The sequence below is a fragment of the Aptenodytes forsteri genome, unplaced genomic scaffold (assembly GCF_000699145.1).
Source record: "Aptenodytes forsteri isolate BGI_AS27 unplaced genomic scaffold, ASM69914v1 Scaffold241, whole genome shotgun sequence".
Taxonomy (NCBI): Eukaryota; Metazoa; Chordata; class Aves; order Sphenisciformes; family Spheniscidae; genus Aptenodytes; species Aptenodytes forsteri.
Genome location: NW_008795252.1, coordinates 10,601,459 through 10,614,318, shown reverse-complemented (window position 1 = coordinate 10,614,318; position 12,860 = coordinate 10,601,459). Strand labels below are relative to the sequence as shown.

The 12,860-nt window shown below is 42.4% G+C and overlaps 1 protein-coding gene across 4 annotated transcripts in view; it reads right to left on the bottom strand.

Moving 5' to 3' along the window:
• Positions 1-12,860, bottom strand: part of PARVB (parvin beta) — a 59,084-nt gene that overhangs the window by 35,517 nt on the left and 10,707 nt on the right. Inside the window, exons 2-5 of one of the 4 annotated variants that reach the window (XM_009279054.2) lie at positions 11,700-11,705; positions 9,398-9,400; positions 6,306-6,395; positions 3,959-4,029 (exon numbers count right to left, since the gene is read on the bottom strand). In XM_009279054.2, coding sequence (XP_009277329.1) covers positions 3,959-4,029; positions 6,306-6,351 — 117 coding nt within the window. In that variant the 5' untranslated portion in view covers positions 6,352-6,395; positions 9,398-9,400; positions 11,700-11,705. Of the gene's footprint in view, positions 1-3,958; positions 4,030-6,305; positions 6,396-9,005; positions 9,134-9,397; positions 9,401-11,699; positions 11,706-12,860 lie in introns of those variants that run through there. The other 3 variants (XM_009279053.2, XM_009279051.2, XM_009279052.2) reach the window with 3 other exon arrangements.

Genomic DNA, 12,860 nt, shown 5'->3' with positions numbered 1-12,860 from the left:
AGCATTTAGGAAGCACGGTTTCATCTGGTCAGACGTGAAACCGTACCAAAAGGACAGTGGCTTCATTTTGGTTTTCTCTTCACCACAGTGAATTTTAAAAAGCCATAAAATTAGACATGGAAAAAGGTGATAATTTCTAGGACAGTGAATGATTTACTACAAATGAGAATGTTTACTCATTTCAGGCAGTATCTAGAGCAGCAGTGTTTGGATCTGTATTAAGTTTAGATGAGGCTTTAAAAGCCAAAAGTTGTTGCGGTATCAGCTGATCTTACAGAAGTCTTTGCAGGGAGGGAAAGTATCTTGCAACTGTGACTTGCTGTCTTTTGTCAAGGCAAGGCACTTTCAGACGGGACCCAATTCTTGCAAGCTGCTGTTCTAAAATTTTGGATTCAATTAGTAGAAGCTCTTCTTCATGCTTTTCCTACTGAAATACATGAGAAGACCCTAGGAAATCTGCCACTTATGTGAAATGTTAAAATATCTTTTCAAAGTCTCTGACTCAATTCCTACAGCCTATTAACTCTAATTTTGTTTAGGATGACAACCAGCAATGAAGCTTTTGAAACTTTTACCCTTCAGCCATATCCAAAACAGAAGGGGGAAAAAAAGATTCCTTCCACCTTTACACCCAATACACAAAGAAACACACATGAACAACAAGGAAAGCACACATAGATCAGCCTCCTTTTTTTTGCTTTTAAGTATTCAAAAGAGAGCTAGAAGAACTCCCAAACACACTTCACAATTAGTGACATGGACCAACTAAGGGAACTTTATATATTAATGGAACCTGAATTTTAAACAGATTCACAATAATATAGACTAGAAACCTGACTGACGTATACAAGAAGAAAAATATATCACAGGACACCTCTGTATCCGATCACAAAACAGCCCAAACTTGTAATTCAAACGCTTACTTTAAGTTAGTCGTGCACTTGTCACTTGGCAAATATTGGGCAATGAGTAAAAGAAGCTCACACATTTCAGACACCAGAAATAGGGTATTTTATGAATAATTTTTTTTTTTAATATATATAAATAAAACATAACTCATCTCTCTTTCCCTGATCTGAATTTTCAGCTTTAGGTCTGTTCAGCCATGTACTAAACTGTGTTTGATTACACACAGAGCAAATGAAGCGAGGAAAAAAAGGCTGCTGGCCACAGAGGGAACTTAGTTGAATGCTTCATATTGACAAATTGCGGCCAACTATTTTTAGAATACCGTCAATGATGGTAACAAACAACACTTTGTGGCATAATTCTAGTTCCGGATGATTTTCATATGTGCAAGAGGACTTAACACAGGTATTTTAGCATCCTCAATTAAGCAGCCTTCAACAAGGGGATTCACTGTATATTTGCTTTAATAAGAGTAATGAAGCTTTTTGTTGGGTTTTTTTTCTGTTGGTCTCTCCGTGTTACCACAATGCTATACAATCTGTCTCTCCAGAGTTACAACGGCTCTGTCAAAATCACTTCCAAATGCTCACACAAGCTTGCACTGATCAATCCACTATGCATATAATTCCTATGGCATGAGGCTAGCAGAAATTAAAACAACATTTTGTGGAGACAAAGAGATATTAAAGCAGTGTCAGCAACAGATATCTCTGCTGCTTCTTTGCACTGAGATCCATTTACCCAACTGCATGTGACTGACAGAACAGAAACACTCAACTCAGTGATGGCAAACCATTGGCATGTCTAACTCTGGCGTTGAAAGAAATTTGGGCTGGCACCAATGAAACTAAGTCATACTGCCAAATTTCAAAAAGCACGAGGCTCTACTGCTGCTATTGAAACGTTCCTCTCTGAGGGGAAAAGAGAGAGGACCACTTTGAACCTCCATCTATTCAACTCCTCACTCCTTGCTAGTCCATGGAGATATTTCAAGCTCTGTGGGGCAGGCAGTCTTTTCTGCTGGCTGCTGCTGTATAGCACTCAGCACGGCTAATTCTCATCCAGCACTGGGGCTCTTGGAAAATGTCATTAACCACTGAAGAACAGAAAACAAGGAATAAATTGCTCATTTTTTTGCATTATCCAAACTCTGTGGCATAAAATAGGTTTTGCCAACATAATTCAAACCTCTCCGTGCCTTACAGATTCACACCAACATAGCGTTAAATATTTCTCTAGCTGAATCTCTGTAAAAACTCTCAACTGCTGAGAGGTATGCAAATGATTAGCAATTACCTAAATTACATAATTTTCAAGTAGGCACTCTACAGGACACATCTCTCCTTTGAGGACGACCCCAAGGAAACAATCTCCAGTTACATGCTGTTCCCTGCACGAGCTGCTCCAGTTCAATTGTTAATACCTTACTCTCTCTTCATGCAAGTGTAAACTGGCGTAGTGAACCAGAGCCTGATTCTGCAATGCGCTGTAAGCACTCAGACACGTTCTCGAGTGCTGCTCTAGCCCTGATTTTCATTCCTCCTGAAGGTTTTCAGGTTTTTAAACTGGAAAATATAACCTTGCTAGACTATGACATCCAGGGACGGCTCACCAATTCATATTAAATTCAACAGCAAAATTCCCAATTTAAAAGCAATTCTGATCTCAATATCAAGTCTCCTGCATCACAGAGTGCATCTGGTTCCTTCACTGCAACGACTCTAGTTCAGCTGAATTATTCATGATAATATCGCTGCTTCACTAGCAAAGAAACCACAGTACATTTTGAAAGAGTGGTGCAAGACCACTGTACCTTTTGAGAGAATTAATGGATTTAGGTACTAACAAAGAAAGAATGTGCAAATTCACTTAATTTAAAACCACAATGTATTCCAGGTGAATTAGAATAACAAAGAAATTTGAGCACAGCTCCTTGCTAAACTCTGTTTGATGTGGTTTTGTAATCCTAAACATGTTGTTGCAGTGTTAATAACAGATCACTGGGTTTGTTTTAAAGATGTACCAGGTAAGCAGTTTGCTGAGGCATTCTGTGAAGCATATGTGTGCGGCCAGGGTGCACAAGGTTTCCTGAAAGGAATGGGCCACAGCTCAAACCCCTATCTGGAGACAGTATACACTATCCAAAGTTTTCAGACCCACCCAGCTACAGCTGCATTGTTGCTTCTAACAAAAATAATTTTTTAAAATAATTTTAAAATAATAAAGAGGAAGTGTGGCGGGAAGTATAACACAAGCACAAATGCTTTTTGGAAAGAGATCACATTTGTTCAGAATTGCCATCCCTTCGCTTCCTGCTCAAGCTTTCACTATGTTAACCACCTCAACGACTTACTGCATAGAAAAGGTTCTCCTAAACACTAGTCCCTCAAGATCAAATCCTCCATCATACCTGGCAGAAACTATGAGCGCTGCTGAGGCAGGAATCCAAACTTCACATCAGCACAGCTGGGAACACCATTATCAACACCTTGGGCAGGTGTCTCTAGTGACAGTACAGATTCAGGACAATCTGGCCCTGCCCCAGGACACAGGTAAACTGAGGACTTTCCTTTAAAAAAAACAACAGAATATAGGGCAAGAAGAATCTCAGTTACAACTTTCCTGTACCACCAGAGGTCTCCTCATTGTCCCCTACCATGCCCTTGCTCATTTCAGTCCTACTCTTTCTTCTCCTGAAATCTCACTAATGCTTTCCGAAGCTCCTTCCCTGTTTTCATAAACAGGAGGAACCTAGGTTGATGTGCAGCGACTGCAGGTAGATTCAAGCTAAGCACTGATCCTCACTGTGATAATCACAAGGATATAAATGGAGCTTTACTCCGTAACTACCATGAGCACTCTGACATTCAGCCTTTTCTTGTTTCTCTCACTGTTGATTTTAGCCTTACCTCATTGATGACCTCAGTTTTCACAGATATACTTCAGTAACAAGTTGTTATTCCTCAACTGTGTTCTTGGTAACCAGCTTGTAAATGACTCCGGCTCACTAGTTAAAGATTTGAAGAAGGACAAAATATTGATTTCCTACCTTGATCAGTTCTTTGAACTTGGGGTCTTCTTTTGAGTTAGGATCAATCATAGTGCGTTCCTCATTCTCCTCTGTCCAAGTAAAATGGGAAACTTTAGTGAGATCCACTTCAAATGTACGCTGGTGAAATACTGCAAACAATTCCTAATCATGAAGTGGCCTGTCAGCTGATCAAGAAATGACAGTGCCTAGTCATCATCTTAGCAAGGGAATATCCGATGATCAAAGCGTTAGGCATTTTTAGAGACACACAATCAAACAACCTTTGGCAGAATTATCTTTACAACAGCACATACAGACGTGTATCACGTGCATGTTTATATGCTACTGTAGATATGGATACCAGTATTTAGGAAGCAGCTGAAGCAATTCTCTTATTTTAAATTCTGGTGCTTGCTTTCAAGTAGCAGACCTCTCCCTGCACCCTTCATTTTAGCTCCTTTAGTAGCCAAGTGGTAGCTGTGATCTAGGGTGGATCTGTTCCTTTCAGTGGAGAGCAAGCCCTGGCTACTACACAACAGGAACACAAGGATGGGCGACAGTGTCACAGCTACGTGAGGAGATCCATGTCTCTTCAGCTAAAATAATTATTTATAAACCCCACGGATTTATCTTTAGCTGAGTCTAGACAGGCCATATGGAATCCTATTTTCCTATTGATTTCTCAATTCCTTCCAGCATGACAACAAAGGAGGGGTTTCGGAATGACCATTGGTCAGGCCATTGCCACACTGCACAGAGGAACCCTTTAAAACCTGACAATGACCAACCTACAGTGACTTCCTATTGCAGTGCTAGACTTCACTGCTGTCAGATGGGAAACATGACACTCGCACATCCTAGACACAAGACAGACTATACCATCTAACTGGTTACCTTAGACTTCACCCAAACATTTGGGTTCAGCATTTTCCAGGGCCTCTTATCTTTATTAAAAAAATAAGACCCTGCTATCTGAACATACTTGACAAATTTCCACAAACCTACGAAAAAAGCATGAATTCTTTTGCTGCTTTTTTTCCCCTGTTCCTTTACTTCCTCATTACTGACTAGGATGAGTCAGGCAGTCTAGTCGTAAGGAAGCGACACCCACTACACACCCAAAATACTGCTAACTGAAACCCTGAACAAGATTTGACCCATAACGGTATACAATTCACCACAGAACTTTGCTTAAGGTTCACCAGTGGTCATGTCTTTGCATGACAGGCCTTCAGGAGTGGTCCTGCATCTTCTGAAGTCATACACACCTTCAGTGGTACCCAGAAGAAATCATTGGAGACGCTCCTGATCCATACATATACACAGAGCAATCAACACTTTGCCCACATTTCAGAAGAACAGTACTTTGCATTTCCCACTACTCTTCTAATCAGAAAATCTAAATGACTAACACTTTTTTGTTGTCAATTTACTGTTTTATTATTTGTCTCCATGACAGCTTGCTTCAGCTAATTCCGTAGATTAAGAGACATATGGCTAGGAAAGAACTAAGTGTTTTATTCCAACAAGTTTTAAACACTTTTTGCTATTAAATTATGCTGTTGCTCTTGTAGGGACTCGGGGAGGGGGGGAACGGAGAGAACAGGAATTGGAATATTTACCTTCTTTCTACAAAGCATTGCTTGTTTTACATACTTCTATCCTAATCACATTTAATTACTATTTTCAGCAGCCTAAAAGCTCATCTTTTCATTCAGTATCAGGTCCCATTTTGCTGTAGTGTCACTTGCAAAGTGGCAGCAGTAACCCAAGGAGGAACACGGCATCCACTAGTTAACAACAGTGTAGTATGTACATTGAGACAAGGCAGTCTAAGGGTTCCACAGGAACCACAACACACACTTCTGCTACAGGCTTTCTGTGGGTTGGTCCTTTTGCACTTCAGTTCCCCGTCTATATATAGAGAGAAGATACCACTTCTTTACCAAAGAAGGATGTCTGAGAGGCACTTTGCCAATGGGCTAATGGAACTGAAGTAAATCTTAAGCAGACAAATTCAGAAGTTTTTTCCATCTAATTCTTTGCAAACCTCAACTTTCTATCTACTTTCAGGGTGATCACAGAAGAACTCAAGTTCTCTGCCAATTCATTGAACAAGTCAATTTTCCCACAAACTACCTAGTTTAAGTGTATCTGCATAGCTGGCGCTGCTTTTTAAATTTCATTTTAGCCCTTCTGATTTCTAGTCTACATGTGACATGCAACAGCTCTCAATTCTCGTGCCCAATTCTCTCAGTTTCAACTGAACAAATTACATTCAACAGTAAAGCAATGGATATGGGGGTCACAGTGGCCACCTTCATTAATAATCGTCTAGTCGAGGTCTGTAGCACGAATACTTTACCTAATAGTGTGTCTTCTGGATGGATGTCCACGGTGCTTGGGTTCATTGGTGCATTGATAGCATTTTTACCTTCTTCTTGGAGGTCACTCACTGGATAGAGGGAAAAAACAGAAAGAAAGACTGTAATAAATGCAAACTTCGCAGATATGTAAGGGTTGAAGAGGGTATTCATAATAAGAGAAAACATCTGGTAGATCCATTTCAAAATGGGCCCACAGTTTATGGAATTAAGAACTGCGGCCGCAGTGGAAAATAAAATCAAAGAAACATCCTTTTATAGCTTCTTATTAAACCGAGCCATGACACAACTGGCTGAAAACATTTTGCAAGAAACCCAATTCTGTGGTAAGAGCAACCTCAGAGTGCTTGTTTCTCCAGAAGGAAGGGGTGTGAGCTTTGTCTGCAGGACAGCCCAGATCTAGAGCAGACAGCAAACTGTAAAAACAAACTCCTTTTCTGATAGCACGACCACCACTCATGACCACCTTTTCCAGCTGCTGAACACCAGGAACTGCAAGTTGCTACTGGCCTTATTAAAAGCCTCAGAGAATCCCAGGGAGGCCTACCAAATAAAGATGCAAATGTATTTAATTCTAGCAATGCCGCTAGCTAAAAAGAGATGTAGCATGATCTGGTGAACACAAATCTGGAATTTGTGATTTCGAGCTCGTGTCCTAAACCTACAACTGTCGTTTGGGAAAGTCAGTGAAGTACCCTTCATCAATAACATAGATATTAAAATACTCCCCTACATCCTGCCACATGGGAGGAACTGAACTTGAGGACAAGTACGGAATAGTTCTTTAGTATCTTCACAGAGCTTGACAGTAAGAAAAGCACTAGCAATGCTATAACACTTTTACACTCTCCAAGGCACATCTCCCCCTAAACTCAGATAACGATTATTTATTATAAGATAAGCTATTGAAATACATGCATTTGAAATAGGAGACACAAGGACACCCAGTAACAGGCCCATCTATTCTGTGTTAGCATGGGCTAAGATCATTTGTGGCAGCATTTGTGGTATTGCAGTCTCCTTTGGGAGAGGTCCAAGTCCCATACTCTTTTCAGGAAAAAGCAAGGACTTCCAAATAAACAAGGTCTGCTAGACAAACTTTTCGGGCAAAGAAAAGGAGGAACAGCTAACATAGTCACAGTATCCCAACAAGCACTTCCTTCAAGAACAGCCACTATTCCCCTTTCCCACTGGAAAATCAAACCACAGGCTAATCATTTCCATGCTGTCTGCAAAGCTTACAAAATCCTGCATCAGTACTTGCTTTTTTCCTGCTTGATAGAAGGGGAAAACACAGAGATCCTATTGCCCCAGAGGAGGACAGGGAAGAACACACTACAATCCCCATTCCTCTCACGGATACTTGAAACAGGTGCTTAAAACAAGTTACCACATTTCTTAATTGCAGTTCCAAGACGTTAGTTAACTCTGGTTCACAGCATGATATTGAACATGACTAAAATCCTCAATTATGAAATGCTGTTCTTATGTTCTGCAAGCAACAAACATTAGTCTCATATTTTGAGACCTCATGCCTTATGAACCATGTTAGAGCAGCCGGTTAGAGCTAACACAGCACAAAGCCTGGGGGAAGGGGGGCTGCCAGGGGCTTTCTTTCTGTATTGTGTACATTCTGCAAAGGGAAGGGAAGAGAACAGCAGTCTCGACTGCAAACAGAATACAATGTCTGCAGGCTGAGATTTAACCTCCTGAATAAATGCCGTTACCAAAGAAACTCTTAATTACCCCTTTTCTGCACTCCTTCTCATTTTCTTGGAAAACTCTCCAAACAAAAGTCAGGGAGCTAACAGGCCTCATGCAACAGACCAAAACAGCTCTAACAGCATGCCTTACCCAGCCTTGTTTGCATTGCGCCCAACTAGAGCTTTCTCACCCGAGCAGCTCCAACTGTTGTGATGCCAACAGGAATACAGCCACCAGGAGGCACAAAATTGCACAGAAACTGGACATTACAAGTAAGATTTTTAAAACACTGCTAGGACTATAAATGCCCAAATTCCACTTAAATCAGACTCCTTTTGGAAGTACCAGCCTTGTTTCTAGATGTAACTCTCTTTTCATTATTATAGCATTGCTGTCATTCTGGGAATGCCAAATGTTCGATAAGGTCAGGGCATCACTGTTCCTAATGCTCTGCAAATGCAGAAGCAAGCTGCTAGGTTCCTCTGGGCAGTGAATAGATGGTACTGTCTTCAGTGTATGCTATATAAACAAAATGCTGCATACGTTTCAAGCCAGAATACTTTTAAATGCAGCTAAACTAGTTTTATTCCCAAAAGTTCAATTAAGATGATACACTTCCTCTTTTTTTTTAATGTAAACATGATCTCCACTCTTCCTAACAAAAATAGCTTGTTTCTGAGCAATTTACTAAACTGAAAGAAAACATTAATATGAATTTGTGTATTAAGCCCCCACCCCTCATGACATGAAGAGCCAGATAAAACACTTACGCTTGCCTTCAGATCCAGTGTGGCTGGGCCAGATCCCCAGGACCAAAACATCCTCTACTACCGCTACCGGCAAAGCATGGCTAGGTCAGCAGAAAGCCTCCCAAAGCCTGCTGCCCAGGGAGAGCCCTGCTTACAGAAAGCCCGTACGCCAGGTCCTAGGCAGACAGCTTAGGAAGAGATTCTTGCTACAAATGTAATGTTTCCTACCTCCTTTTTTGCGCCTCTTACACAGGAGCCCTGCCATCCCGACCCTAGCAGCACAAACAGGTCGCAGATGAACCACATGAGCCGTCTGAATGCCGAAGGAGCAGCAGCAACTGGATAAGGGGCTGCCACCTCGGGACTGCCCAACCTACGTTAATTCGGGTATGGTGACACAGAAGGCACTAAGATAGCCTCCCAGCTGCTAGGTGGTGGGGGAAGCCAGGAGGGAGGACGCAGCACTTGGCCATGAACTCCCAGCCAGGAATCTCTCCCTATCCTTGCCGCTTCTGCAGATAGCCAAGTGCCTCCCTTGGCCTGCTGCTGGCTGCCTAAGAGCAGGCACCTCAAAGATGGCATTTTCTCTGCAAGGAGCTTCCTGAGAAAGTCATCTCCACCCTCTGGCCAAAGCAGAGTCAGGTTCCCCACCACGACACTTGCCCCAGGAACACGTAGGTTCACAGAGTAACAGCCAGCATGCAGAGCAGCAATTGCGCTCAGGAACATAAATTTGCCAGGGTATTCCCAACACTTGCTGCACTCCAGAACCCTTTCACGCTGCGCTTGAACAAATGCTGAGGACTTTTTCCCTGCTTGCTGCCCCCAGTATTCACTTATCACTGCTGAGCAAAGAAACAGAAGCAGGAAAAGGAAACCAAGGCACAACGCTGGAAAAAAAACAGAGAACCCACAAATGAGCAAGTGGACACAGTTAGAACAATAGTCAGGATGGAGCAACAGGTACATTTCTGAGAAGAACCTGATAGGTGTTTTAATGCAAATTTACAACAAAGAACAGCTGTCAGCCCATGCTTTCACAAACCCAAAGGTACTGTAAAAGATTATGGATATTAATCGATTGGCAAACGCCAACCTCCTTGACTTTGTACCAGCAATAGTGGCTTTGCTGTAAGATTTATACCAGATCTTTACATCAAACGAGCCATCCATGCACGAGGGCATTTTACTGGTAGAGCAGAGCTCTGCTTGCACAACAGGTTATAGTCATGGTAGGTCCCACATGAGGTATTACTGGTCCTTGCCTGCTCTCCACCTGCCCATTCCCAGGTCCCCTTCTTTTCCCCTTCCCTTCCCCACAGGAAACATCTTCCCCTGTTGTGTTGGCATAGTTCTTTGCTCTCTAAATGAGATCTGTGTAAAACATCTTTCTCTAAAGCCTGATCATTTCATTTCATTTCATAGATCAGTCAGAGGAAACCTGCAGTAGGGAAAGACAGGAAGGGGTAGGAAATTGAGTACAGGCTGGAGTAGCGTCACTTAGTCCAGGCTGGTCCCCAGCAGAATCTTTCCTGTATCTGTTGCCCTGGGCCAGTTTGTTTGCTCCTGCTGGCACGCCACACCATGCCAGGGCAGAGGTTTCCCTCAGACGTGCCAGCAGAACTTGTACGAGCAGCCCCCAGCATCCAGGGAACGCTCTCCTGCCCACAAAAAGAGTTTGCTCCCACCTTAACCCACAACACAGACTCTGCTAAATGGTTACAGCCTTAACATAGAACTTATGATCATTTAAATGACTCAGCTGTGAACTTACAGAGGACAAGTCAGGTGTAACTACAGGCACAGAAAGATGATGCCTTGGAAAGGTATCTGGCAGAATTAGCCACAATTTCTCCCAGATGTCTGCTATAGCCTCCCTCCCTTCTGGCTGGAGATCTCCTCTCTTGAGCAGATCCTCAATTAACAGGCAGCACTAGTCCTCCGAACCGCTTCAGCCAGCACTATACCAAACGTAACAAGGGACAGGCAAGTGACCAAGGCATTCAGCAAAAACCCGAAGTATTTCCCTAAACCAGAAATTTAAATTCATGAGTAAAAGGTCACTTCTCTATCGGTCCCCAGGAAAGGAGCAAGGGTTCCTGGCAGCCCTCCAATGTTTTAACAATCTCCTGGCAGTGTCAGCAGTCAACATGATTTAGTCACATTGGAAGCTGTGCTGGCCTTTCAAACAAATTAATATAATGAGCAGATCGCATACACACATGCTATACAGCACTACATCTGTAAACCAGGCAGGCTGTCTCGGTGCATGGGATTCCACACAAACTGCACAGAACAGGAGCAATTAGCTGCAGAAAGTTGGAAGCGCCACCAGAGCTATCACAGATTTCTCACAAGTCAGAAAATGGCCTTTAAAGTCAGCAGGAGCGCTATAAAAAGAAGAAAAGTCCCCGCTTTCTCCTTTTTATAAGAAAGAGTAAGCTGATGTCAACAATTTTATCCTTTCTACCTTCACTCTTAATAATTTTAGTGTAATTTTAAAAGATATCAACAACAGCACAGTTCATCTCTTAAGTCTACCTACCATCCATTGCCTTGTTATTAAAAACCTGTCTGCAAGCCTCTGATATATCAACCAACAGCACAGTTCATCTCTTAAGTCTACCATCCATTGCCTTGTTATTAAAAAATTGTCTGCAAGCCTGTGCCTCTTACAAAAACAGATGGTAAATGCTACTTAATTTTAGCTCTAGATATTTCTGACTGCAAAGCTGAATCCCACCCTGCAGAAAGCAGCAGCTGTCGTGACGCTAATCACGGGTTTCAGGATACGGTGCTTTCCTTCGCATTCAATCAGTGCCGAGCTGGCTCTGCAGCACTGCCTGACCGCAACTTTTACACTACGTACTTTCATCTCATGATTAGGCCCTAACTTTGGAAGCTATTAGCCTGGTTTGTTACCCTTGGCTCCATTACAGATGATTTGTTCAAGTAGCTTTGTCATCTTCTTTGGTCGGAGCAGCACACAGAAGGGAAACATGCAATGACCATGTAACGCGAACTGCACGGGAAGCTCTTTTCCTGCCCCCAACGTCTTACTGCTTCCCAAGTTTCCTTGCTCTTCCCAGAGACAAAACCGCAACCAGCTGCACTTTTTCAGACAGTGACTCACCTGCCTGCAACTCATATCCTAAGAGTTCAGATAATCACGTGCAAAATAGAAAGTCCATAGCCAAGACCATTTCTACCCCATTCAGACCAATGACACGACCCTCATTCACTCACACCTCAGTGAGACATGGCCATGGGACAAATCCCCCTGATGAAGCAGCCAACCCTTGCATAAGGGGGCAAAAGATCAAGCATCTGCTGGAGCTCCCATTTCCCACGTGAGGTGTCAGACCAGAAGGCAACAGGTCCCTGGTGGGTAAAGACCCTGCAGCGTCTATCTCTCAACCTGCTCTTCTGTTTGCCCATCACAGACCAACACACACAGAATTTCCACCTGACACCTAAAACTCCTTCATGAAAAGTCATCTTCAAAACATTAAAAAAAAAAAAAAAAAGTTTTACAAAAACTGGTATTTTCAAAGAAGAACTGTTGTACTGGAAGATTTCAAACCAGCCCCAAACATAGTGCATGCTGATACAGTATGTCTCTTTTCTAGAGACAAACCACACACACAGCTCATCAGTCTGTTACTGCATTAGTAATCGCTTAACATTTACAAAAAGCTCTGAGATCTTTTGATAGAGACTGCAGGAGAAAGACAAAGCCTCCATTAATTATAATAGAGAATTAATAATCACAGGCAGATGAAAGGCAAAGACTTGATCAAATCCACATAAAGGCACTGTATCAAGGGACTGCATTCAAAGCAGAACTGTGGTAATAAAGAAAATTATTAATATGCCTCAGTAGGCAGACAAGGCACTCGCAGCGGCCAGGCTCTGTCACTTAAAGAAATGGAAAGACCTAAAAAAAGGGAAGAGTAAAGCTAAAGGTAACTTTTAGGAAAGGGCTGTAACAATCCTTTTGTTTAGTTGCAAAGAGCTGGCCATGCTTGCTTAGAATCACAGAATCATTTAGGTTGGAAAAGACCTCTAAGATCATCGAGTCCA